This window comes from Diabrotica undecimpunctata, chromosome 1 (assembly GCF_040954645.1).
Source record: "Diabrotica undecimpunctata isolate CICGRU chromosome 1, icDiaUnde3, whole genome shotgun sequence".
Taxonomy (NCBI): Eukaryota; Metazoa; Arthropoda; class Insecta; order Coleoptera; family Chrysomelidae; genus Diabrotica; species Diabrotica undecimpunctata.
In genome coordinates this window covers 120,673,817-120,701,467 of record NC_092803.1, presented here as the reverse complement: position 1 = coordinate 120,701,467, position 27,651 = coordinate 120,673,817, and the positions used below count along the sequence as shown (strand labels likewise).

Genomic DNA, 27,651 nt, shown 5'->3' with positions numbered 1-27,651 from the left:
GCCCAGATTTTTCAAAAACATTTTACATACAACAGATGCGTCAAACTATGGACTTATTGTTGCGTTAACGCAGAAGTATGACGGACAAGATTAAGTGTACCTTATGCCAGTCGAACTCTCACACCGGCTGAGACAAAATACTCCACAACCGAAAAATAATGCCTGTCGATCGTATACGGAATAAAACAAATGAGGCCATACATAGAAGGATACAATTTTAAGGTCATCTCAGACCACCAATCCTTGAAATGGTGAAGAACCTCAACAATACCTCGGGTCGATTAGCTAGGTGAAGTTTAGAACTACAACAGTACGACTTTGAGGTAATATACAGAAAAGGAGTTCTCAATAAGGTAGCAGATGCTTTATCTCGGCAACCACAAGAAACTCGTAGAGAAAAACCAGAGCTGGAATTATTAGCATCAACAATAGAATCGTGCAAATGGTACGGTAATTTATACAGAGAGGTCCTCCGAAACCTAGGCAGGTTTCCGAATTTACAAATATTAGACGGCAGTCTGTATAAACATACGAGTATTTCGAGTAGCCAAAATTTAGCAGACCCAGAATTTAACAATCCATGGAAATAGAGTATAAAAGGAAAGAACTTTTAGAGGAGAATCACTACACGACTACAGCAGGCCACTTAGGAATTGGTAGTAATTACCGTTTAGTACCGTTAATTGTATTTTATTTTTTGCAGATATTAAACAGTGGGCCATAAAGCCGTCGTCGCCATATTGAAGTTTTAATTTTTATTGTATATATTACCTAATACCTAATTTTATTTTATTTATTTTGAATATATTTTTATTTAAATTAAACCTGTGTTTTACTGAGTTTGTTGTCTAAAAGAGCTACCTGTCACAATAGAAGAATTCTAGGCGTGCCCTGGACACAACATAGAACAAACCTGTTAATTCTGAAGGAGCTTCATACAAAAGACAGGCTATTAAAAAAAGTAAACAGAGCATACCTAGTTTATTTCGGCCACATAGCTAGAAGAACGGGGACCATGGAATTAATGGTAGTGGAAGAAAAGGTAGAAGGGCGAAGACCAAGCGATGGGCAGACCAAAAAAAGGCTCTGGTGGGAAAATCCCTATACGAAGCTGTCCATATGGCACAGGATCCCAGCCCATGGAGACGGCAATTTAGAGTGTCACCATGCCCTGACAAAGGCGCAAGGAATAAGGAGGAGGAGAAGGAATCTTTCATGCCATACTTTGTAAAATGCGGAGCTACATCTAAGAAGATTGTAAAACTTACTTTGTTTTGTAGTGACTTCTCAGTTAAGTTAGTAATTATGTATTCTTGATCAATCGTGGAATGTTTATTTCTGTTGCCAAATTGATAATTTGGCTGAATCTAAGAGCAGTCCCCAATAAATTGAGTATCTGTTAGTATGTGTATGGATTCTACTCTGAGCAGCGCATGTCACGGTATAACCTCCCCCTTCCTATCCTTACACTTTTTTCCAACCATTTTGACCATTTAATGTCTACGACCTTTAAACAAACTCTATTATACTATTATAAACATTTCATTCCAATCCCATTATTAAGTTATGAAATCTAATTTAAGTTGTGTGACTAAAAATAATGAAGCATAATCTCACGTATACTTTTATTTATTACAAACAGTGTCAATAATTACATAACGAAATATAACAATTTTACATTATTATCATTATTAAAACTATCTACGCCTTCCTCCAAAGAATTTTGATTTGAACTTAGACTTAATACCATGAGCAGGCCTTACAAGACGTTTCCTTTCTTCCCTGTGTTTCTTATTTTTCTCCTCTAAGGACATATTCCTCTTTTTACGAGTAGAGAATGTCATCTCCCGATTGCCTACAGAGCCCAAGAATCTTACCGACGTATCTTCTGATTGCAATCTTTCACTAAGTGTAGCCCTGAAAATATTAATATTAAATTAATATTATTATATCGTCACAATAGAAAAATAGAAAATAGATAAATTCACATCGACAACCATTTCATCACTTAGAACAACAAATCTTTATCCTTTCTAAATGTTGAAATCTCTAAGGACGATGTTGGATGCGTAACTAAACTAAACACATAAAAATATCTAAGGAACACAAATTGTTTTTCTCAATTTTGATTGGATTTTAAAAAGTGACATACCGTTATAATGCCTGATTAGTCAGCAATGAACACATCTTAATTTAAGTGTAATATGATTTCTCTATGGTGAAATAATCAAACAAAAGTTAAGAAGTGTAATAATTTAATGAAAATTTTTAACATAAAAGTCAATATAAAACATAACAACAAATGTGTTTAATAATCTGTGTTTCCTTCAGCACCATTAACTACAGCTTGACACCGCCTTGGAATGCTTAAAATTAAATTATCAATTTCGTTTTGAGACATAAGGATCCATTCCCGTGTAAGAAGATCTTCAAGGCCTTGTCTAGTATGAACATTGTGCAGATGAGGAGCAATCCGGTCCTGAAGCATATCTCATACATCTTCGATAGGCGATTGTGCTGGCCATGGTAAAAGTGTAATATCCTCATTATGAAACTAATCTCTTACTGTTGCTGCAGTATGTGGCCTTGCATTATCCTGCATGTAACGCAAATCAAGCGAGTCAGAGATATGAACTTTCACTGAACATTAATAACACAAAATGTATGATGATTTGAATGGTCAACCGATAGAAAGAGTAAAAACATACGCCTACCTTGGTACGAACGTCAATGAAAATTGGGATCATTCCCTAGAGATTAAATCTAGGATAGAGAAAGCAAGATTTGCATTTCAAAAAATGGCTAAGCTGTTCAAGTACCCTGATTTATCAGTACCCATAAAAATCAGGTTACTACGATGTTATATCTTTCCTATACTGTTGTACTGAGTTAAGTCGTGGAATCTCACAGACGCTACCTGTAAGAAAATTCAGACTTTCGAAATGTGGCTTTATCGTAGAATCCTGAAGATATCCTATACTGACCACGTTACTAACAAGGACGTTTTATTAAGAATGCAAAAAGGAAAAGAGTTTTTAACCACAATAAAAACAGCCAAAATTGAATACCGGTCACATCATGACGAACAGCGAAAGATATGGGTTGTTGCAATTGATTCTTCAAGAAAAAGTAGAAGGAAAACGAGGACCAGGAAGGCGAAGAATTTCCTGGCTGAAAAATCTACGTACGTAGTTCAACACAACAACCACAAATCTTTTCAGAGCCGCAGTTTGCAAAATACAGATTGCCATGATGGTCGCCAACATTCTAAATGGATATGCACTACAAGAAGAACGCAAATCAGAACCTGCAGCAGTGGCAAATGTAAGGACAACAGGTTCACAGATACGATCAATATATCGATATTGATTCAAAGTGCCTTCCAGAAAAACGGAACAGTTCGATGTTAAAAAAATATTCCAGCCTACATCAAAACTTGTACACCATTATATGGACGAACACCCTTTACCAGCATGAGTCTTTCTTGTTGACCAGGTTCTCTAAAAACTCTCACTCTTCTTGTATCAGGGTAGAGACAAAACGTAGCTTCATTTGCGAATAACACAGAACTCCATTCTTGTAAGCCCCAGTGCACATGTTGTCTCCACCTTAATCTAAGTCCATGATTCCATGGCGTAACGTAAAAACCCTCAATGGACGTCTGGCGTGCAAACCAAATTCATGTAATCTATTCCTTAAAATTTGGTTACATGCAGTAATGCTGTGGGTATTTTCTAAGGCCTCATAGAGTTCATGTGCAGTTATACACAGATTTCAACGATCTAATCCTACCACATACCGATTCTGTCGAGGAGTAGTTCCACATTGACGACCTCCATGTCTTTCAGCGACATTACCAAATTGTTCACATCAACAACACAACCGCGAAATCACACTCCGAGCTACGTCAAAATGACGTGTAATATCAGCTTGTGAAAGACTACCCTCAATTATATGCACAGCACTTACCATTTGAATATGTATTAAATGCAGACGCCTCATGACTATTGTTGCATTTAATAATCTTGCTTTAATAAACTTTTAAAATAAATACAGACTATCTTTAAAATATGAACCACTTTTCTTTGCAATTTAAAGCAATTAATAATACGAATTTAAGGCTCTGTTAATTTTGCATTAATAAAACAGTTTAATTGACAAATTGATTTTCATGGCATACACTGATTTGTATAGAACAAGTTTTCAGATCAAATGGTATGCATTAACAAAAATATATTTAAGTTTTTATTGAAAAATGTGAAGTAATAGTGGTGTTCCTTAGATAGTTTTGATGTGTGTATATAGAAAGCCAACATATAATAGAAGACATTTAAATTATTATTCAAACTATAATATAATATGCTTTTACTAGATTTCTTCATGATTTACACTGAAATTAACATTAAATTTTGTTAAGGTAAGAATTTTCTTTTGAAAGAGAGGAAAATATTCCTCGAACCGTGGGTGTTTCCAAATATTTATGATCATCTACTATTATTCTACTATTTACTTATTATTTGTACTTATTCTGTTTCTGTTTGTATTTGTATTTGTACTTATTCTTTGATTTAATTGGTAGAATAAACCTTAATTTTTTGGCAGCAAAAATATCCAACACATATCTATTGATCAGCAACAGCAAATCATTTAAACGTCTGATTTATCTTCAATAACATATTCCTTATTGCATTTTAATTGATAGATATATCCTAACTATATTTATATCCACAAAAAAAAAATGAAATTCCTGTAGTTGGCTGTATATCATGAATCACAAAAGTTTTTTTTAATCCTTTATAAAAGGTATATAATTAGAAACACCCTTTCGGGCTACATCATAGAACGTTATAGGACTAAAAAGTCCATCATCAGTGAATTATTATCTGGAATAAGTATTACCACTTTAGTGAATGTAAACGTAAAGTTTAAATTTTGATTAAGGTTGAAAAAGCAATGTGATTAAATACTTATCAGGTATACATGAGTTAAGCCACTAAATATCTGAGTAAAAACCCTTAAAAAGTTACAAAATTTATTATGTGTTACATTTTTGTTAAGAAGATGGTGTGATGTTAAAGTATTTAACAGATACTCTGCATGGAAACGTAAGATTCCAATTGCAACTAATTAAAATAAGAGTTTTTGAACGGATGCATGAACAAAGCAGTCAATGTAACTTGTAGGATATGTCTTAATGCGACACAAGCCAACAATGTGTTAAATAAATATGTTGAGAAATTTTAACATTTTTAATTTATTGTTCCTTATAACAGTAGTAAACATCAATATGTTGGGGTTGAAGTGTGGTACCTATACCCTGTAAATTATGTTTAAACTTTGTGATGAAACTGTTGTATATGTGGAAAGACTTTAAAAATGTTTGAATCTAAAGTAGGCTAGCATTAATACATGTACCTAATGGAACAAGGATAAAAGAGATATTGATAAGGCCCTTTATGTTATAAATTAACATTTGGTATCTGGAAGATGCATGTATGATATTGAGTATAGTCAATATATGGTTAGGTGAGATGGTGCTAGAGTATATATTTTGGATAGTAGTTAAATTGTATTATTAAACGTTTATTGGATTTTGAAAGATTTAAGTATATTCGAAACAAAGGTTAATTAAGTTCAGGGTATGAAAGTATGTGTGTAACACTATGTAGTCTGTTGCAGTTATGAAAGCTGGTTGATTGTAAACGTAGGTGGTTATAATAAGGCCCTTTATGTTGAAAGAAGATACCTGAAACATTTGGTACCTGGAGAAAATGTTTGTGTTGATTACGTGTACAGTTATTTTGTAGTTGATTGTTGGGGAATGTTGATTTATGTAAGGATAATTGCATTATGGAAAAACCTACAAAATTGATGTCTGAAAGAGAACATAATGAAGCTAAGGAACAATTTGTAAATAAATATTAGTACAGTAAGTGATAAAATAATTGAAAAAAACTGGAAAAACTAAAATATCCAGTGCTCCAACCACAGACCACAAAAGAATGTGTGGCAAGTTTTAATTAAAACTGGGCCCTTTATGTTAAAGGACAACATTTGGTGCCCGGAAAAATATTTTGAATGGTTGTGTGAGTGGAAAGAGTGTTACTGTAATATTATTTAAAATGAAAAGAGGATGCTTTGTGTGTGGTTGAACCTTAAACGAATTATTTAATAAACTAGGAATATTGGTTATAAAATTGAATATGATGAGGGTTTTAATATGATGTTATGTGGTTAAAATTGTAAGCGGGGTAAAGCTATTAGACGTGGATGTATACTTCTGGAGAATAAACTGACAAAAGAAGGTTGTTGATATTAGGAATTATAGGAGTAAGAGAGGGGGTGATTAAGAAAAATTGACCTTTATACTTTAGGTATTATTGGCAGTTGGCTTGAAGACAGATTATGTATATTAGAAGATTTTTAAAAGGACAAAGAAGAAATGGTTAGAAAGAGATAGAAATAAGAGAGGTTGTATAATGTATAAGATGTGGGTTAAATCTCGGTGGAATGAGACGTGACGATTAATGCAGTTGGGACTTCTTTGTTTTTCTATTAATATTTCCAAGTCTTCGCATAGGTCCAATCTTAATAAATTTTTATGTGAAATATTGTGTTTAAGAGATACATCTTCTGGAATATTAAGGGTGTGGTTATATTGTTTCAAATGTTAAGAAAAAGTGGAAGTGTTTTCTTTTTTGGTGTGCTCTAGAGAGCATGATGACAGTGATTTGTAGGTTCTCCCTATGTATGTAGCATCACAGTTGGATCTTTTTTGGTGTGCTCTAGAGAGCATGATGACAGTGATTTGCAAGTTCTCCCTATGTATGTAGCATCACAGTTGGAATATTTAAGTTTGTAGATACTACCTCGATTCATGTAATTGACAAAACAACTTAGGTCGATGTCTCATTAACTCGAAAGACCTTATAATACTTATTCCAGATAATAATACACTGATGATGGACTTTTTAGCTCGAAAGGGTCTTTTTAATTATATATGTACATTTATTAAGAATTTTTAAATAAAACTTTTGTTTCAATGTTTTCTGGACTTTCCTCTTTTTGGCCAAAAAATTCATTTACTTCGTCATCACTAATATTGCTTTCATCTGATTCAGGCTCATATTCACTGTCACTATCGGAAAAGAGCTCTTCGTCACAATCATGATGTTTTCATGTTGATACTTTGTCAATCCATAACGATTTTCATTCTTCCCAACGTTTCTTGTGCGTTTAGAAACGCAAATGTTACTCTCTACGAAAATGCAGATAATACTATACCCACCAAACTATATTTTTTTCTGGCTGAGACTATTTTCCACTTACTTCAAGCACTGCTTCGTCGCATAAATATAACAGTGCATGTATATGACCGATCTTAACTTTGGTACTTTAATGATTTCGGACACAATGCCCAGCTCAGTAGGACTATTAACGAAACGCCCACATGGCACTGTACTGCACGTTTTTAAATATTTAACGAAGTACTCGATTTTAGAGGTAGGATATTCACACGAGTCATCCTTTATTCGAACAAAAACTGAACAATTGCCGCAATTTTGCTACAAAGATAATTCTGAGTACATGTGTTTGGTGTATTCTCGTAACAACGATTGAGTACTAAATTATTCTTTGATACATATCCAATAAAATCTTCGTGCTGGGAAAATCACTTGCTGTAATACCATATGCTATTGAACTACTATATACTTGATGGTCTGATAAGTAACCTCCCTTTAAGGGAAAAACATGTTTGTACACAAAATTATTTTATTTTATCTAATATAGTATTCAACGAAAATTAAAATGAGCGCAAAAGCTTTAACATTCGAAGTAAAATTCAATAAATCGCTTTCTGAGTTTGAACTGTGCTTTTATGGCCTATTACAACATATTCTGTAAATAACTTTATACACGTATGTAACTCCCGTGGCAGTAAACTAAGAAGATAAATTAATCACACGGCACTCAAGATATACAAAGTGAACTAAATATTAATATATGGCAACTCGCTTATTTTTTTTACAGTACTTACTTATTAATTTTCTTCTTGAGACCAGTCAGTCCTTTAAATTCTTCTCCTTGTCTCAATTCGTACAATTTCGGCTGTTTCTTCAATTCTTCCTCGATTAATTTCTCTTCTTCCTCGCGGTCGCGTAACTCTTTCTGCTTATGTTCCCTCTGTATAAGTTTGTGTTGTTTTTTGAGGTCTTTGGTCCAAGTATGTTCGTCGTCGGAACTTTCCTCCTGTTCAGATTCGTCTTCCGATTCTTCTGAACTATTCTTGCCCTCCATTTCCTCCTAAAAATGAAAAGGAATGGTTTTTCAACACACAATACAGTATTTGTTATATCTATAAACTAAAAATGCCTTTTAGATGAGAATGGGAAAAATATGGCCCACAGCAAGCATGTGCAGTAGTTTTAAGAGTTACATTATTCAACATAAAGAGTGTCTTTTTTAGGGGTATAGAAATGTTAGTTAGCAATGCTGTTTTAACTGGCAGCCTATTGACAGCTGTCAAGTTCTATTCGAAATACGTATCGCTCACTGCGTCCATTTTATGGTCAACATAATCGTCCATCAGAGCAATGAATTCGATTAACTATGAAACGTTTTCGCACCACATTTACTCTAAATACAAATACGCATCCACAGAGACGTCATACAGTGCGTAGAGAAGAACCTGTTGCCGCTCTAGAGCTTAGCATAGAAGAAGAACCGAATCAGATTTTGCGGAAAGATCTTGGTTTTGCGTGCTTAAGAAATTCAACTCGTACAAGGTTTGAAGCTACACGATCACCTAGCAAGGCGCAAATTGGGTAAATGGGCCCAAAACGAGATTGCCATTGATCCAGATTTTCATAGGCGAATTTTGTTTAGCGGTGATGCTCACTTTTGGTTAAATGGCTACGTCAAGAAACAAAATTGCCGTATTTGGAGCGAAGATAATCCTTAAGTGTATGTTGAGAAATCATTACATCCAGAAAATCTGTTTGTTTGGTGTGCTTTGTGGGCTGGTGGAATCATTGGTTCGCACTTCTCCAAAAACGAGAATCAGTGGTCCGCACTTCTTAAAAAACGATGATTGCTAGAACTTTACAGTCAATGGTGACTGCTATAGAGCTATGATTACTGACTTTTTCAATCTTTAATTCAATAATTATGATGTGTAGGAGCTGCTGTTTCACCAAGACCGAGCAACATGTCACACAGCTCGTGTCACAATTGATTTATTGAAGGAAACGTTTGGTAAACGTATACACAAATGTTGGAAAACTCGTAAATTGGACCTCCAGATTAGAGTACATCAGAGCCAGCCGTAGCGGTCATATGCCAGAAATCATATTTAAATTATAATGCCAAAAGATTATCTTTCGAATAAAGTCAATTTCATGTCAATTTAAAAAAAAATCTTTATTTTATTCTATTTCAAAGTTCTATATCTCTAAAAACACCCACTACATTAATGATTTATATAAACTTTATAAAGAAACACAATATGACGATATCACTGGATACAAAGAACTTCGCTAGAACTTTCTCGAATATTTTTTGTATGCCTATAAAATCAGCGCGATTTTGGATTGGGAATTATTTTGTAAATATATTATAAGAAGCAATTGTACAAGTAAATAAAAGCTGTAAATAATTAGTAGAAATCTCACCGTGTATTTTAAATAAACGTATCCCCAAAAGTTCGACAATGCTTAACATTAAGTACTGTACACTCTAGATTCTAAATATATAAAGTACCAACAAAACTGCATCCCAGTAAATTTATCAATTTACTAATAATAATGACAGTACTAGCTTAGCTAATAATGTAACTTTTTTAGCTAATAGTATATTGCGTTAAGACGGAACATTTGGTGCGTTCCTTCTAAAAGATGGAACACACCAAAACTTTATGCAGTCTGCCTTCATTGGACAGCGATGCTAAAAAATAAGCACCAGATTATAAGCTTTTCTTCTTCTTCTTCACATATCCTTGTACCAATTACAACTGTTGTATTCATCTATTTTAGCTCCTAATCCGCCAGTTCTTTTTGTTCCCAGTTCTTCTATTCTAGTTTCCCAGCTTTTCCTTGGTCTTCCTCTTCTTCTTTTGCCTTATCATATCACATCGCATTCTTCAGTAATTTATTTTCGTAAATCCTTACGATACATTCAAACCATTATTGTTCTTTTATTTCTATTTTGGTTATGACACTTTTTTGTTTTACAGTGATTCTTCCAAAATATTTATTTTCTGCCTGTCCGACATTTGTTCTCTATAATCTTTCTTAGAAATTTCAGTTCTAATTCTGTTAACTCGCTTCCATGTTTCCTGTATAAACAAAATTTTTTAGAGTAATAACATTATTCTTAAATATTATGTTTCAGAACGGTTTCAAACTTGGATTTTATACTAGGACGTTTGAAAAATTTCTGGCTTGAAAGTGGTTAGAATAAAGAAACCACTCACAATGTATTGAACGTAGCAATCCTTTGATCTACAGAGCCGACATAAATCTCCTGCTATTACTAAATCTAGATTCACTTATTTTGTTTTCATTCGTCTTCATGCAGACTTTGCTTATGTACTTTAACTATAACTTAGAGGTATAAAGAATATTATAGTCTCGCAACATCAATTGGACAGTATATTTTTCAACAAAGTAATTTTTAAACAAAAAGAAAACGACATTTATGAAGTGATCGATCAAACTCACGAAATTTAGATTACGATTATTCTATACTAATATTACAACAACTAGCTTATATAATTCATCTGTATACTGTTAGCACTTTTGTCATTAAAATATAATAACATAAATAAATAAATAAAATAATATAAACTGAATAAACAAAAAAGTGCTACAAAACTGCATAATAAAATATGGCATAAATAAAAAGTTATCTACAGAATACAGTTCTGTTCTGGAGTTATACTTGTATGTATGCCAATATTTAGTAGAAAAAAATATTTTGCTTACCTCTACTGGTTCAAATTCTTGTGTCACCAGTTTTTGTTTTAATTTCTTGGCCTTTGCAGTTTCTAACCTAGATAATACTGGATTCAGTAACCGATATTCATCAGTATTTTTATCAACTTCAAAATCTGGATTATCAAACAAGGCTTTGAATCTATTATCGGCAAGCAAATTGGCTGCTGTAGTTTTGTTTTTCTTGCTGTTCTGCTCGTCATTCATGAGTTTAAGGGCCAAGTCTTTGTTAACTTTAGGAAGTTTGTTAACTTTTACCCTGTTTTCTCTATCTTTTTCTATCGTTTCTCTAATCTTCTTCTTTCTATACTCTTCGAATTCAAATGGATTTGCTACCGACCGTGCCTTCTTGTAAAGTCGAATATCCATAAAGTATCTGAAATGAGAAGTGTAATCAAAACCAAAAAAATGTTAAATATTACAAAAGCTTCATAATATAGTATATACGTTTAACAAGTGCTTGTGCAAATCATATAATGATAATAAATAGAATAAGAGCTATCTGAAAAAGGAATTGAAAAGATAAACAAAAAAGACATTTCAATGAACAGAAACACAAAATGTACAGAAATCGCCACAACAGAAGCCAAAAAACTAATAAATCTATTCTACGAGATCGATAAAAAAGTAGCTATTACAAAAATGTTTTTCGCTAAAAAAAATTTTTATTTTTCAACACAATCTGCTTATTTAACAAATTTAAGTGTTAAGCGTACAAAGATGCCATCCACTTTGATGGCCATGAATGAAAACAATTTATTAATATTGTTTTCGTTGTATTATCGGTTAAGACCGTTTAGGTCTTGCTGTCTTTCGCGTTCCATGGAGGTTTCATTTTAATATTTGGCAGTCGTTTCTCAGCCATACTCCGTACCGAACTAACTGTTTTGTTTTAAAATCTTTTGTTAGTATATGTTTTGTACCTACAGTCTCTCTGTAAATAGTATTTGGGTACAGGATAATTTTGATTATGAAATGTTCTTTAAAAAATTATATGTGGATAAGTCTCCTCAATTGACTACTCACAATCCCGTGATAAGTAAACTCCGGATTGGTCTCCTTCTGGGTTTGTTTGCGTGGATTTTCGGAAATTTTGGGTAAGTTTCATTTATTATCATTTACTATCATTTATTATCATTGATTATCATTGATTATCATTGATTATCATTGATTATCATTGATTATCATTGATTATCATTGATTATCATTTATTATCATTTATTATCCAATCAGTGCCAGCATGAGACTATGCGGTGGATGGAGACAGTAGCAAAGGACATATTGGGTGAGCATGTTTCATTTCAGACACGTGCAAGCAGCAAATTAGCTGAAGTATGATCGGTGAAAGATACACGGTTTCCAGAAAGAAAGAACAAAATATTATCTAATTCTTTCTGCCAAATTTTCGATCTGTTGACTGTTTGGTCACTAATACCCACCTTATACTTGTCATAGAAACAATTTGTATTTGAGTCTGGTTGGAATTTGTTTTTGTTGATAAACCAATATTTATTATCAGTAGTAATATCCCTAGGACATTGATAACAGACGAGATAATTTCATGACAATCGAAAGCTCGTTCCTTGGTAACAGCACGAAGCCGAAGGCTGAGTGCTGTTACCAAGGAACGAGCTTGAGAAATTTGTCATGAAATTATGAGGCATTCATCAATGTCCGAGGGATATTCGGCGGATAATTTTTCGAAAAAAAAAATCATAACAACATAACGAAACATTTATTTATTAAAAGTAGAGTTAGTGAAAGTACAATTATTAAAATTTAAGTTAACATTAGATTCGTTGCTGTTCTCTACTATAGAAGATCTATTACCACGCATAATATTTATAATCTTGTTGTGGTGTTCTTGATCGAGATTCAAGTATGGTTTTATAGAATTCTGATTGCTATGACCAGTAATTTTTAGCAATTGTTGTTCTTCTACACCACTTTTTGCTAATTCGCTAACAGCAGTTGATCTATTCGAGTGATTTGTTATCTTTTTCTCCTTTACATTCTTGCTTCAGCAGAAGATTTAGTCCATCCATTCATTGTATTTCTTCCAACAGGTACATTATCGTACCATTTGTCAGTTTCATTTTTCCAGTGTCGATTTGGTTTTAAGAACAGTCGTGGTGAGGTAATATTGTCGCCTCATTTTGATATCAGTTTATGAAAAAGACGTACAGGGCATCTTTGTCTCTCACTATTGATAACCAACCATTTACTACTTGCACAGCTTTTAGAACCACCTTGGCACGTTTTACTGAATACTGGATTGTATTCAATGCGATTTGTTGGAGTGTCATCGTTATTTTTCTCGATTTGAAAAAAATCCACCAGACAAGCAACTGCCTCTCCTCCTCGCCACGCTAATTCTACAGCAGCAATATGGTAAAATTTACGCATAAGACCTTCAGGGGTATCTTCATCCCAAAGCAATATTATTTTGTTAATTTCAGACCAATTTAACGAAACTGAACTGGCCTTACGTTTACATGGATCTGCTTGTAGTTTCTTCCTGATTGCATCGCGGGCATCTCGGGCTGGTTTAAACACTATATTGTTAAACGGGTCAATCATAATATTATAGTCATTATAGTACTTTTCTTGCAATAGTTTGCACGAAACGTTCCACATTGTCTTCACCATTGCCTCTTTGAATTCGTCCCCGTTTTTCTTTCTCATATTGACGGCCCAATCTTTTAGTATCAACGCCAATTCTTCTAAGCTTCTATGTTCATTCAACTCATATTCTCGTTCGCAGCAAAATTCCATGAATATTCCCCAAATATATTTGTGACTGTAGGTTGTATTTCTGGGAATTTTTTCTTTGATTAGCGCATTTATACTTTGAACATTCTCATTGCCGAAACGTGACATTTTGAAATTTATTTGGATGAAGTTCGATCGTGTTGTCATAGGGGTTGAAAATTGCACTGAATGCAATTATCAGTCTAATGTTGACATGATTGGGTGAAATTGTTCCACATGACACAAAATGACGAAATTTGAATGGTTGTTAGAACAGTCGAAAAATTATCAATAGATAATATTAGGAAAATTAAAACGATTACAGTAATGAAGAATTTTTTGCTTCATGCAGAACACACTACATTCAATAATTTATTTGAACACGTTTCTTATTGGCTAAATTTTAACATTTCTACTACTAAACTTCTTCCCTTGTATCTATTGTCATTTTAATCTCAAGCTAAGTTGGCTCCGGCACGATAAGGTTAAAATAACACATCGCGGAACACCATACCATTATCTGCCACATTTACATTATTCGTAGGACCTAATGATGAATTATTCTCCTGAATTTTACTATAAATCATCCGCACATCCTAGAGAACGAAATCCTTCTTTTTTTGAACTTCCTTAAGAGATATATATTAGTATACCTGTAATTTTCGTATATAAGAGAGAAAATTTTGCCGGCAATATTTTCGACTGGTGTGAAAGTTTGTTGCCTGGCAATTTTCGCGAATAAATTTTGGACAGTTAAATCACGAGACGTCAGTCGAGTCGAATAAAACCAAAAAAAATTTTGCCGGTAAATAATTTTCTTTCGAATGATATTCGACAAGATTATTTCACGAGACAATTAATGCACCATATCAACGAAACATAATCTTTATTTATTTGTTAACAATATTAAATGTACAATTATTAAAAGCTATAGTAGTTTGCGCATTCTTTTCTACCAAAGCATGATTTTGTGTATTACTGACCTGTAGCATTTGGGAACTCGAAGGTCCAGCTTCATTTGTTGTTTTGAGATTTTCGATTAACTTCTAGTGATGACTGGAATCCAGCTGCAGATAAGGTTTTAGAGAATTTGCATTTGAGTGACCCGTTAATTTAGATAACCCCTGCTCAGAAACAGATTGCTTGAACAAGGCTGACACAGCTGAAGATCGATAAGAATGGTTTGTTATTTTATGTTTTTTGTGTCTATTCCAATTTTTTCAACTGACATTTTTGTCCACTTAGATACGGTGTTGATTCAAAGTGGACAGTTTTTGAACCAAGATCCATCCTTCCAGTTGGGGAAAACGGTAAGAAAGAGTTTGTCTGATAAAATCTTTGGTCCCTTTTTTCCATTAATTTCAAAAATAATCTAAGTGGGCATAAATTTTCGTTTTATAAATTTCTTACCAGCCATTTGCTGCTTGCCAAACTTTTCGAACCGTCTTGATTTGTTTTGGAAAAAATGTTGTTGTAATCAATTCGGCCCGTAAATTCAAATTCCTTCTGGAAAAAGTGAATCTTGCAGCTTACGGCCTCATTTCCTCTCCAAACAAGTTCAAATGAGCAAAGGTGAAAAAACTTTTTTGTGCTCCATCGGGGGTTTCCTCGTCGTAGCTTTGGATGATTTTTAATAGTTCTTCGGTGGACAATGCTTTTGAACTGAGTTTTATTTTTTCTTAAACACTTTGAAGATGCCTCCGCTTGGTATCTCTGACCAATCTCGCACATTTGAAAGATATATCTGTAAAAGGGCCTATTTTTATGCCGTACTCCGTAAAATATTTTTCTTGTACCATTTTTGCTGTAGTATTCCACACTGACTTTACAGACGACTCTTTATAGTCTTCACCATTGTTTTTTTTTGTTCATGGTAAAGGCATAATTCTCGAGAATTTTTGCTAGTTCCGTTATGGTAGTACATCTTTCAAGCGTAAAATTTCTCACCCGTAGGAACTCCGAAAATTGGGTCCAAATAGAGCTTCTGGACCTCTGCCACTCAATGGGACATTTTACGAAACCAATTTTTTTATTTCTTCACCTGACTGGCATCCAAATCCTGATTTTTCGTTTGGATTCATTATATCTGTCCAAAATTGATTACGCCTCAATGACATTTGTCAAACAGGCAACAATAGAATTACCAGACACCCTCGTGACGGATCTGTCATAATTTTGTTGCTGAGAAATCACGGACAGGAAGGAATTTTGTCAGTAGGAAACGTGGCGTTGCTATGACGTTTTATCAGTTAAAAATAGTCTAGTGAAATAGTCGTTACGATATGTTTAACAAAACAATGTAAGGCATCTATGGTAGATATATGGTTGACAGACAAATTGTTCTTCGTGATACTACATTTAAGTTAAATGGTTTATACAATATTTAGGATATTTCTACGAAATTAGTGCTGGTATTTAAAAAAAAAGATAATACAGAAAAACTTACAATAAAATGATAGATTAGAGAAATATATCTGCAAAACTTACCCATGCATGTAAGCTCTTAACAAATTTGTTCCAATGAGATGATCCAATCCCAAATTTTCTAATTCAGCTTTCGTGATGAATTTGTAATCATCATATACATTTTCTGCACTGTTTTCTTCTAATTCTTCCGTTAGTGAATCCAAAAAGCTGGCCCATTTTGGAGCTGGACCCATACTGGGAATATAGTAAGTTTGAATTTTTGGATTTTCGTTAGCTAGGAAAAACAAACCTGTATTTGGCACTGTACAAAGGTTGTTAAATTCAGAAGAAGCATCTATTGAAGTGTATAATTTGCCCTGCAATATAAGTAATTTAATAAAACATAATTAATATGTAAATACTTAAACTTAAACAGAAAGACGGTATTAGATTTAATTTATTAAATCATCCATTATCAAATATTAAATATTTATCAAATTATTAATTCCCTTGTCGACTAATTTATCAATCTGTCTGCTTTGCAACTTTTAGAAAGCACAGTGGTAAAAATTTGAATTTAGTTTCGCCAAGTACGAAATCTTGGGATTTCTACGGTTGTTACTTAAACTTAACTTTAAAGCATGTGCAGAACATTCGGACATGTCAATGATTACAATAATCATAGTATGGTATGCTATAAAAATTTCAAAAACGTGTAAATACAAGGTAGGACTACTTCTCGATCTTGCCAAAAAAACTTTTCTGATCTTCTTTAGTAGTCCAAAAGAAAGCTATTATTTTAAATTTTTTTAAAGAAAACTTCTACTCCAAGAAAAACATATTTTGTGTTAAGTGAGTTTGTCGTTAATCCATCTACGTCCCTACTATAGTTTAATTTTGTGAAAGAGATCCGAAAAAGATTAAAGACAGAAAAAAAATTTGGACAGGCACACTAGTTAGCTATATTGTAAGACCAATATTAATTGATGGTAATTTAAATGGTGAACTATTTGAATGATCATTTAAGACTGAGATAACGCTTGTAATACCGTTTTTCAAAGTAAAAACGTTGCACGTCACAATTTATAGTGTGACGTCATTTATATTTAAAATTTCCAGAACGTCAACCTTAGAATTCAAATTTTCCTAACACAGCTAATAATACGAAACCCATACGGAACTACTCGATCCTTCATAGGCGTCAATATGGTATAATAATCAGAAAAATGTAATCATCATTATATTGGGAATTTTAGAATTATATTGATTAAATATAATTTGTCTTTATTAATGTCTTTGACAAGACAAAGCTTCGCCTTGTTGTGACAGACACAACCATATACAATTAACCAACTACGCTAAATAATTATTTCATAATACCATAGTATTGTTGAAGAGATTTCGTAAAAAGTTGAAAACGAAACCAAAAATAGGTTGTATCACTGTCAAGAAATAAATGGGAAACATCTTTTAGCATTTAATTGAGCTGCAATTAATTCATATTTCAAGGCAACTGATAAAATATTTTAATTGCTTATTTATCATCAATTCACTTAGTCATAATTTACAATTCAAAAGTTAACATTTTTTACTTCCTTAAAATACAACCACTTTCAAGTATTATCGAGAATCAAGACTCTAGTAACCAAGTGGAACATGTTTCAGATATACATTTCTTATGCTGTATACATAAATATATAAATAAACGGCGAAAAGAGGAAAGGAGCACAATTCGTCAAACTTTCCGTGTATGAATTGGTATCAATAGACTTATAACATTATTTCTGTATGCCCTACGTCTTCAGACATTGACGAAATTCGTGTACCCCCCAACAATAAAATTTTTAGCAAGACCCTGGTCTTCCTGGCCTTTAGGCAAACGACCGTTAGCTAGCCACTAACCCCTACGAGTCCGACATCATTTGAGGGTGGCACGTTGCACGAAGCATCGCGAGGCTCCACCCTCCCCGTAGTACCTGTGTTGCGGTACGCACACCCGTCCGTTATCCCCCGCTCCCCGGGCGGAAAGGTGAACACAGGTCGAGGCTCGACCTCGCACGTTTGACAGGTAGTCGCCGAGGAGCTCTCCTCTACCACTCTTAAGTCTCCCAAGATGGGTACGTGCCGTAACCCCACGCCCTTAATGGGGAAAAGATGTATTAGGGACGCAGCACGTTCAACTTCATCTTGGTTCTGTGGAATGAGAGTAGAGTGGCCCCACGAGAGGCTCGTCTCAGATACTAGAAGTGTAGACCGGTGACCGTAACGCCGAAGCGCTCTGCGTGCGTTTCTACAAACCTGACACCTCGAACAACGGCTCTCCACCTCTTCATTCTTTCTCATTAGTCGACTCTTACGACAGTAAGGGATAACTTGCCCCGGCTTTATTCTTGCGCCACCTATTTTGGTAGTCTTAAACGAAAACGACTCTCGTTTTTTGTCTTTTTGAGCTGTACGAAATGTGTAAAAGATTTACAGATTTCAGAAGTGCTTTGCTACAGCTTTGATGAATTGAGACGCCGAATATATAACTAAACAACGAAAGCAGCATAATTCGCCAAACTTTCCGTGTATGAATTGGTATCAATAGACTGTTATAACGTTATTTCTGTATACCCTATGTCTTCAGACAGTCGGGTAGATACAAATTCAAATACGGACAGACAGCGAATTGTCCTGCTATTTACCACTTCTCGAAACTAAAATTTTAGTATTTATTTAATTTATTCATCAAAATCAGCTTAAACCCAACAAATTTAGTATGATTGAATAGAATTGTTCAATACCTTTCGATTACGAAATATCACTTGTCATAAGGTCCCACTTAAAATTATCGGTCACAGTAGCTCTGTAACGTCATCCGTCATCTGTAATGACTAGTTGAGAAGCCTACGTCCGTTTATTTCCTCCCTCCAAATTTCACTATTATAAGTATAATATATTATCTTCTTCTTCTTCTTCCTACTTTATAAATAGGCAAAATGCCTATTTTACTTGTGTTTTTAGCCTCAATTGACGTTGTCTGACCATCTTTTCCTCGGTCGTCCCAATGATCTTCTTCCATTTGGCGATTTGTCTCTTGCTATTCGTACTATACTATTTTCTGTCATTCTTTCGATGTGTTGATTCCATTCCACTTTTCTTCTTTTGGTCCACGCGTTTATTTCCTCTATACCTCATCTCGCTCGTATTTCCTCACTTCTTACTCTGTCTCTTAGAGTTTGGTTTGTTATTTTTCGTAAGACTTTCATTTCTGTTGTTTTCAGTAGTCTTTGTGTTTTCGCCGTATCTGCTCTTGATTCCGCTGTGTACTCATTATCGGTCTTATTGTTGATTTATATATCCTGGTTTTCGTTTCCGTTGTGAGGTATTTGTTTCTCCAGATTGTGTTGTTGAGACATCCTGCTGCTCTGTTTGCCATGTTCACTTGTTTTTGTACTTCTTCTTCCACTTTTCCGTAGCTTGACAGTTTTATTCCCAAGTATTCAGTTTCCATCACTTGTTCTATTATTTTGTTATTTACGACTAGTTTACATCTTCTCGGTTCCGCTGATATCACTATCGCTTTAGTTTTCTCTGTTGAGATCTCCATGTTGTATATGAGCGCCGTATCTTCGAATTCTTTAATTAATCTTTGTAGGTCATCTTCATTTTCGGCTGTTATTATGGCGTCGTCGGCGTAGCATATTATCCTTATTTCCTTTTCTCCCATTCTATATCCTCTTCTTTTTTTAACTTTCTTTATGATTTCATCCATTATCAGATTAAATATTAATGGGCTCAGCGAATCTCCTTGTCTAATGCCAGTTTCATATTTGATAGGTTGCGATAGTTTTCCTTTACATCTTACCATAGCTATGTTATCTTTATAATATATTCTCAATGGTTTTTACTAAATCCAGTGATATTCCCTTTTCATATAATAAATGTATCGCGTCCCGAATTCTCACTCTATCAAACGCTTTCTTCAAATCTATGAGGCACATATATGCTGGTTTGTTGTATTCCAGCGACTTTTCTTTTATTTGTCTTATTACAAAAACTGCATCCGTGCATGATCTTCCGGTCCGAAATCCTTGCTGCTCCTCTTGCAGAGATATTCGTTCGTTTATTTTTGTCGTTATTATTCTTGTTGTCAATTTGAGTGTTGTATTTAATAGATTTATCGCTCGATAATTATTGGGGTCTTTCTTATCTCCTTTTTTGAAGAACGATCACCATGATAGCTCTCCTCCATTCATCTGGTATTCTGTTCGAGGTGATTATTTTATTAATAAGAAGTTGCAGTTGTTGTACAAGATGATCACCTCCAATTTTAAGAGTTCATTTGGTATTTGATCTTCTCCTGGTGACTTTCTGTTTTTTAATTTGTTTATTCCTTCTTTCACATCGTTTTGGGAGATTTCGGTCTTTTCGTCAGTTATTATCTTTGGCGTTTCTGGTAAAGGTTCTTCGTTTTGTTTTTTAAACATTTCTGTCAGGAAGGCCACCCATGTATCCTCTTGTATGTGTTCTATTTCAACTAGTTCTTTTATTTCGCTTCTTTGTTGTCTTATGAAGCGCCATACTTGTTTCTGTTGTCCATAGAAATCCATCTCTAGTCCTTTTGTGAATCTTTCCCAGTAGTCTGTTTTTGTTTTTCTTACCATTTGATGAGTTTCAGTTCTTATTCTTTTATATTCTTCATATGATTCATTCGTTTTTTCTGACCTATATTTTAGGAAAGCTTTCTTTTTTTGGTGACATTTTTGTTTAACCTCTAGTGTAAACCATGGTGTTTTTGTTGACCACTTTTTGTTTATTATTTTCGTTCCAAGTGCTTCTCGGGCAGCATCCAGAATATTTTTCTTAAGTTTTCTCCAGCTAGTCTCTACATTGCTTTCATTTTCGATATTCTCCATTTGTATTTACTGTTCTAGCCTTTTTTGATATAATGATTTTATGGAGTCATCTCTTAAATTTTCTATTTTTATTATTTCCTCTGAATTGGTTTGTTTAAGCTTCTCTTAAATATATTATATAAGTATAAAATATCCCACCTCGTTCAAAAGATACGAGGGGAGGGGACTTTTGGCTAGCACTGTATAACTTCCGATATGACAGAAAGATGATTACCACCAAATTATGATTATATGCACAATATAAAAATATAATAATATACAAAGTGTTCCATTAAAAATATCAATCACAGCCACTTCCGGTTTTCCTGACGAGCTGTCATATGTTAATATATTTTAGACGTATGAGATAGCTACAGCTATACGAAGGTAAAAATTTGTAGATTCCAAATGAGGTTATTTCAAAGATAACTTTAATGTGCAATATACATGGAAAAATCTGTATGAAAACCTCAAACAACATTCTGTAGTTATTTACCAAATTTAAACCAGACATTTGTTGAATTTTTAACATGATGTTAGTACCACTTATTTTGCAACTCCAAGGAGTTGATCAAATTTAATAATCTTATTTTAATGTTACTCTGTATTCGATATACCTATGATAAAATGAAAGTAATATAAACTTACATTATTTTTTTCCCAGATTTTTAGAACTGAGCTGTCCATAGATAACACCAAATCTTGTTGATAATGGAATTCGACATCTTTTATAGGCAAATCATTCATGTGATCTTTTACATAAAATGGTCTATTAGATCTAATGTCATATAATAATATCTGTCCTGTTGCTGTTCCTACTCCTAATTGTAATCCTCCATTGAATTTTAATGCTGTTACTGATGGAAATCCTTCCATACTAAAAACGTTTTTTAAATTACTAAGAATAAAACACACAATACATTAAAGGTCTCTCAAAAATTACGCAAATGATATATGAAAATACCTTTGTAACTAAACAATTGTTGTTTAAATGTAATTGCATTACAAACACTACACTTTGTGTTAATAATATCGATAAATAATTATTTGCGTATCTATCTATTTTCCAAAATTACATTTCTTGCGGTTTTTCTCCTTCTTTCACTATTTTCTCAAAGAAACTCTATAACTTCTAAAAGTAGTTGATGCTCAAACTTTTCCTACATTTTCTTCTTATTCAAATAATAGAATATTTTTTGTACATCCCTTATTTATTGTAATCTGTTTTTACAAAAAAACATTAAACAATATGTTTATCACAAAGTAACATGGATAAAATCCGCCCAGTGACGAAAATTCTACATTTATTTGTGCAGGGGTGTAAATCAAATTTTGTTAGATGAAGTGAAGATGTACCTCTGCGACGAGATCATATTGAATAACCTAAAGCTAAACAAATGTTTTAAGGTTTTTCACCACAAATGGCACTGGAAGCTTAGTTTCTAAAGGCTTAATGAATTCTGCCAAATACATTGAAATATTAGCAGAAAGATTGTTCCATTCATGGAAACATTTTAACATGAATCCCGAAACTAAATCCGAAGATTTCTAATTGCCGAAACCAAATTCAGATTTTTGCTTTAATCTGTGCCTTCTAAGAATTGCAAGGCAAAACAGACGTTGATAAAGATGTAATTAGAGAAATGGGGAATCTAAAATTGCATTCCACAACATATCTCCTCAACTAAGCAAAAATCATTGGCGAATTAGTTTTTAGTACTCATAAAGAGTATACCGAAATAAAAGGAAAGATTTGATTTCACGTATAGTGCCTCTGTATATCCGCTTATACGTATTTCATCCTAAAAGGAAACTTCGGAGCGGCTATTTACAGATGCTCTGAACGTGAAAACAATCTTTCCTGTCGTAATAGAAGCAACGCTAAAATGGCTTCGATATGGACGCAATAGCGACATCTTATAATAATTCCTAAGAAACCAATTCGCCAAGGATTTTTGCTTAGTTGAGGAGATATGTTGTGGAATGCAATTTTAGATTCCCCATTTCTCTAATTACATCTATATCAACGTCTGTTTTGCCTTGCAATTCGTAGAGGGCACAGATTAAAGCAAAAATCTGAATTTGGTTTCGACAATTAGAAATCTTCTGATTTTGTTTCGGGATTTATTATCAGATGTCGCTATTGCGTCCATATCGAAGTCATTTTAGCGTTGCTTCTATTACGACAGGAAAGATTGTTTTCACGTTCAGAGCATCTGTAAATAGCCGCTCCGAAGATTCCTTTTAGGATGAAATACGTATAAGCGGATATACAGAGGCACTATACAGGAAATCAAATCTTAACTGTCTTTCCTTTTATTTCAACATGACTTGACTCCTTGTAACATTTCAAAATTGCTCCAGACTTATACAGGAAAATAAATTAAAAATGCTTGATTGAAATAACGTAAAAGACATCATTAATTAGAATAAAGAATTATAGATGCTATTTGTATAGTAAATAAGTAATGATGCCTAACCTCTCGATCAGTTCAGTTCTTTTTCCTTTTGGACGAAATAATAATGTGTTCCCAGTCATTCATTATGAAAACAGTATGAAACTCTTGAAATCATTTTTCATTAAGGAAAATGTGACGGAAGTGCTAGAACAGTTACTGTATTTAAGGAAAGACTGGGTGTAGGAAACAACAATGGGAAGCAAACACAAAAGCTTCAGCTTTAGCGTTAACAGAGATCTTTTTGATCGGACAAGCCCACAGAGGAAAAAAAATCATCAATCATCAGTATGTATTATTGCTAGTCTGAAAATTTTTGGAAACATGTTATCTCTTGAATAAGAAGCATGAGGGAAAAAAGTTTTAGAACAAAACACACAGATATAAATAATTGTAAATTTTGCTATTTTTGGGCAGGACATGTAGCCCGGGCCCCTGAGTCAAACATGATAAAAAAGATTCTAACAGCGCAACCCGTGGGAATGAGAAGACTGGGTAGACCAAAGCTGAGGTGGATGGACGGGGTAACACAAGATGCCGAGAAGATTGGAGTCGGTAACTGGAAAATGCAAGCGAGGGACAGAATAGAATGGCGTAGAAAGGTTGAGAAGGTCGAGGCCCTCTAAGGGCTGTAGCAACAAGATGATGATGATGATTAAATTTTGCTATGCATCTCTCTGTAGGTTCTGTACAAAACGCTTTTTATATATATGTACAAAATTCACCCTTATAAGATACACATATTTAACAAACTAAACGAAGATGATCCCAACTTTAGAATTAAATTTTGTGAGATGGTAACAAATAAGCTTCCAAATAAATTATTAAAGTTCACATTATTTCGTTTAGCGATGAATCAACCTTATTTTTACATGGATTAGTCAATCGCCATAGAGATGATACAAATCCACATATTTTTGGTGGTCATTACCAAATACCCCAAAAATTAAATGTTTGGGCGGGAATTTTAGGAAACCCTTCTTTAATCTGGCCATTATTTGGCGAAAAATATTTGGAACTTTTGAAAACCAACTAGATGACCAAGGAATTTTTTTGATTGATGATAATAACTTTTCAGCAAGACAGGGCACCACCACACTTTGACCTCTGTGTGAGAGATTGGTTAAACCAAAATTATCCCAGCAAGTGGATTGATAGAAGTGGTTCTATAGAGTGGCCACCTAGATCTCCAGCATTAACATAACTTAACTTTTTTATAGGGATATTTAAAATTTGAGGTCTAAAAAACACAACAAATATCTCTTGATGATTTAAGATAGCGCATTATTCAGTTTTTCAAATATATAAAAAAAAGAAATATTTAAAAAATGCAATAGGAATTTGAAAATAGATTTTATTACTGCCTGTATGTTAATGATGGTCTCTTTCAACACGTGATTATATAACAGTTATTTCTTCTTACCACTTGTCTTTTTACTTTATTTGTAAATTTTTTTATAATATTCTTTAAAGAATCCTTCTGTCATTACATAATATGAGGGCATATGAAAATTTTAAAGAGAGCCACTTTTAAACAACAATTAAGTAATTAACAATGGAGGTTGGTATTAGAGGCAAAACAATATAAATCAATACAGATTTACCCTACCTTTTAAAAAAGTTATGATTTGATAACCAACACCATTTGAAAAGATTTCAGGGGTATCACCAAGGGAAGCAGTGAATCTGATGTTTATTATATTAGTACTAAATCGTGCCCTCTCAAGTTAGAAGTTAAGATGTTTAGGCATTTCTTTCTAATATGTTGCATTTCAGATATATTAAGCGTGGGTCCTTTTCAAATGTACATAGGGTATAATGCTTTAGTAATAAAAAAATATTTGACAAAAAAGCAAAACATTCCCAACTCTAAATTTTGTATATGTACTGTTATTTTCAATTTTTGTATATGTTTATATGTATTAGTGTTTTCAATATAACTACTTATTAAATTTTTAAATGAATATTGTAGGATAATACACTTTTTACCTGTCAATTATAGTGACTGAGTGGTAAGAACATGTACTTACTCTTTATTTTCACTGAGACAAGTAAGAGCACAATCCAAACTGCCAACCATAGTTTTAGTCCTCTGATCCCAAGCTTCCACTTTTCCCTCCTGAGTACCACAAAGAAGTAGATGATGTGCAGGATTAATGGTGCATTTATTAATGGATGATGCAGTACTTGTATATGGTGTCATGAACTGTCCCCTTTCCAAATTTAATCTATAAATGTCTGAAGAAGCACCAACAACAAATACATCACAACTGGGAAAATCATACTGTAAATCTCTTCCAAACTTAGGTATTCGTAATCTGTAGTAACGACCATAAGCAGCGTGGAATTCTATATATCTATCGCACTGAAGAAATATTAACTGCAATATAAACAATATGTTAGCATACTCTTCTAAAAAGAAGAATGGCAAAATACACTATGGCAAAACAGCTATAGTGATAATAAATTATAATAAATTTTGGGGAAGTGGAGAAAACTAAAAGTTGTCAGTATTTTATTTGTAGATAGAATGAATACTGCTTCTACAAATAAATCTTAGAGTAAGTACCTTGCTATAGTCATCGCTAAGAATTTGAAAAGTAACAGCTTCTGAATCAAAACATCTTTCAAATTTTAAGGATAAATTGTTCACATCAAAACATTTTATTCTTGGTTTATATATACCAGTTGCCAATATATACTGTCCATCTTTAGATACTCGTACTGCTGAACTAAGTCCTGGCATATCAAAATCTTGAATAAGTTCAATACGTCTTCGAATATCAACATTTTTCTTTAATAAAGCCCTTCTTTTTCTTTCAGATAACCACTAAAAACTTGAGTATTAAAAAATTATAAATCTCACAAATGAATTGTACTTACCTCCGGTAGTGACTTTCCAGCACTTAAATTATATATTTTAACGTTATTGGGATCTGAGACTTGCATCTTGTACTAAAATTATTTTACATTCTTTGATTCTATTTGTTTATAAATTTAGGTTAGAATCACACACTACAATAACTTTGACATTCAAGCACGTGGGAGAATTCGAACTGTTCTTTTCAGTAACTCCACATATTTCGGAGCACCATTTTTGTAGCTGTTCTGTGGAATAAAGAAACTCATAAATAAACTGAAGTGTCAAAAATAAAAAAATCTGGTTTATTTAACAAAAATATTTTTTTTTATTGAAAAGTGAACGTTTCGTCTGATTCCTGTTACGATTTTGTGTTTATATTTTTAATTAATTTCTATTTTTTTTTAAGAATACCATCAAAACAACTGAAATTTGCATTTACATTTTTTAACTTTAAGATGCCTCAAGATTATGATTCAAAAGTTAGCTTGCATTTAGATATTAATCATGGTTTGGAAAGGTATGTTACCCTTAAGTTTATAGAAAACGTAATCTGCATAAAACCCTTTACGTTTTTAGAGTAACCGAATTAGTTCAGACTAGGCTTATTGAAAGTGGCTGGAGAGATCAGGTGAAATTAGCTTGTCGTAAGGCAATTTTGGAAAGTGGTGAAAAACACCCCCCTACTGTAGATGACTTAATATCTCAAATTACACCAAAAGCAAGGTCTATGGTACCAGACGCCGTGAAAAGGGAGCTTCTGCATGAATTGGAATTAATTTTAATGAATGTTGACAAAGCTGGATACAGTAAAAATTTTTAAATGATTTAAAAAATTGAGGACTTTATTTCTTCACATAAAATATGTTTAGTGTTTTTGTATCTCTAAATGTTCTATGCATGAAAGAATGTCTAATGTATAACACCTTTAACAAGGTTATACGATTTATATACTGTTTGAAACTATGTGTGGAAAGCTGGTTTGCATAATATAATGTATATAAATGCTGGTCCACCAAAGTGTACTTAAAACTTATTCTTTAGCTATATATTTTAACAGTATGTTTATGCGCTATTTCATGAGAATATTTTAACTGAAAATTAGTTAATAAACTTCCTTCAAGACATACATGTTTTATTTTTCTTGAGTTGGATGTTACTCAATTGGAATTCATGATCAATGTATGTGTTACGAATATTTATTATTTTTTTTTTATCATGTTACCCAAAATTTCCCCTTGCTGCTCTTCTATAGGTTATGTCAGATATAATATTAAAACTTCAGAAAACAAACTGTCACTGATTAG

At 33.2% G+C, this 27,651-nt stretch overlaps 2 protein-coding genes across 3 annotated transcripts; one reads left to right on the top strand and one right to left on the bottom strand.

Moving 5' to 3' along the window:
• Nucleotides 1–1,611: 1,611 nt before the first annotated feature.
• On the bottom strand, nucleotides 1,612–26,526 carry l(2)34Fd (nucleolar protein 10 lethal (2) 34Fd). The gene is made up of 8 exons (XM_072547291.1): nucleotides 26,368–26,526; nucleotides 26,054–26,314; nucleotides 25,515–25,864; nucleotides 21,677–21,905; nucleotides 16,230–16,525; nucleotides 10,983–11,367; nucleotides 8,039–8,304; nucleotides 1,612–1,917 (listed from the first exon to the last, which is right to left on the bottom strand). The coding sequence occupies exons 1-8, from the start codon at nucleotides 26,431–26,433 to the stop codon at nucleotides 1,698–1,700; spliced, it is 2,073 nt and encodes a 690-aa protein (XP_072403392.1). The 5' UTR covers nucleotides 26,434–26,526; the 3' UTR covers nucleotides 1,612–1,697.
• Nucleotides 26,516–27,469, top strand: LOC140452991 (enhancer of yellow 2 transcription factor-like). 2 transcript variants are annotated; one of them, XM_072547306.1, is made up of 3 exons: nucleotides 26,516–26,625; nucleotides 26,754–26,864; nucleotides 26,924–27,469. In XM_072547306.1, exons 2-3 carry the CDS (start codon nucleotides 26,803–26,805, stop codon nucleotides 27,165–27,167), a joined length of 306 nt encoding a protein of 101 aa, XP_072403407.1. In that variant the 5' UTR covers nucleotides 26,516–26,625; nucleotides 26,754–26,802; the 3' UTR covers nucleotides 27,168–27,469. The 2 variants fall into 2 exon arrangements, with proteins under 2 accessions (XP_072403407.1, XP_072403402.1); XM_072547301.1 differs by lacking the exon at nucleotides 26,516–26,625 and having other exon boundaries at nucleotides 26,632–26,864.
• Nucleotides 27,470–27,651: the final 182 nt, after the last annotated feature.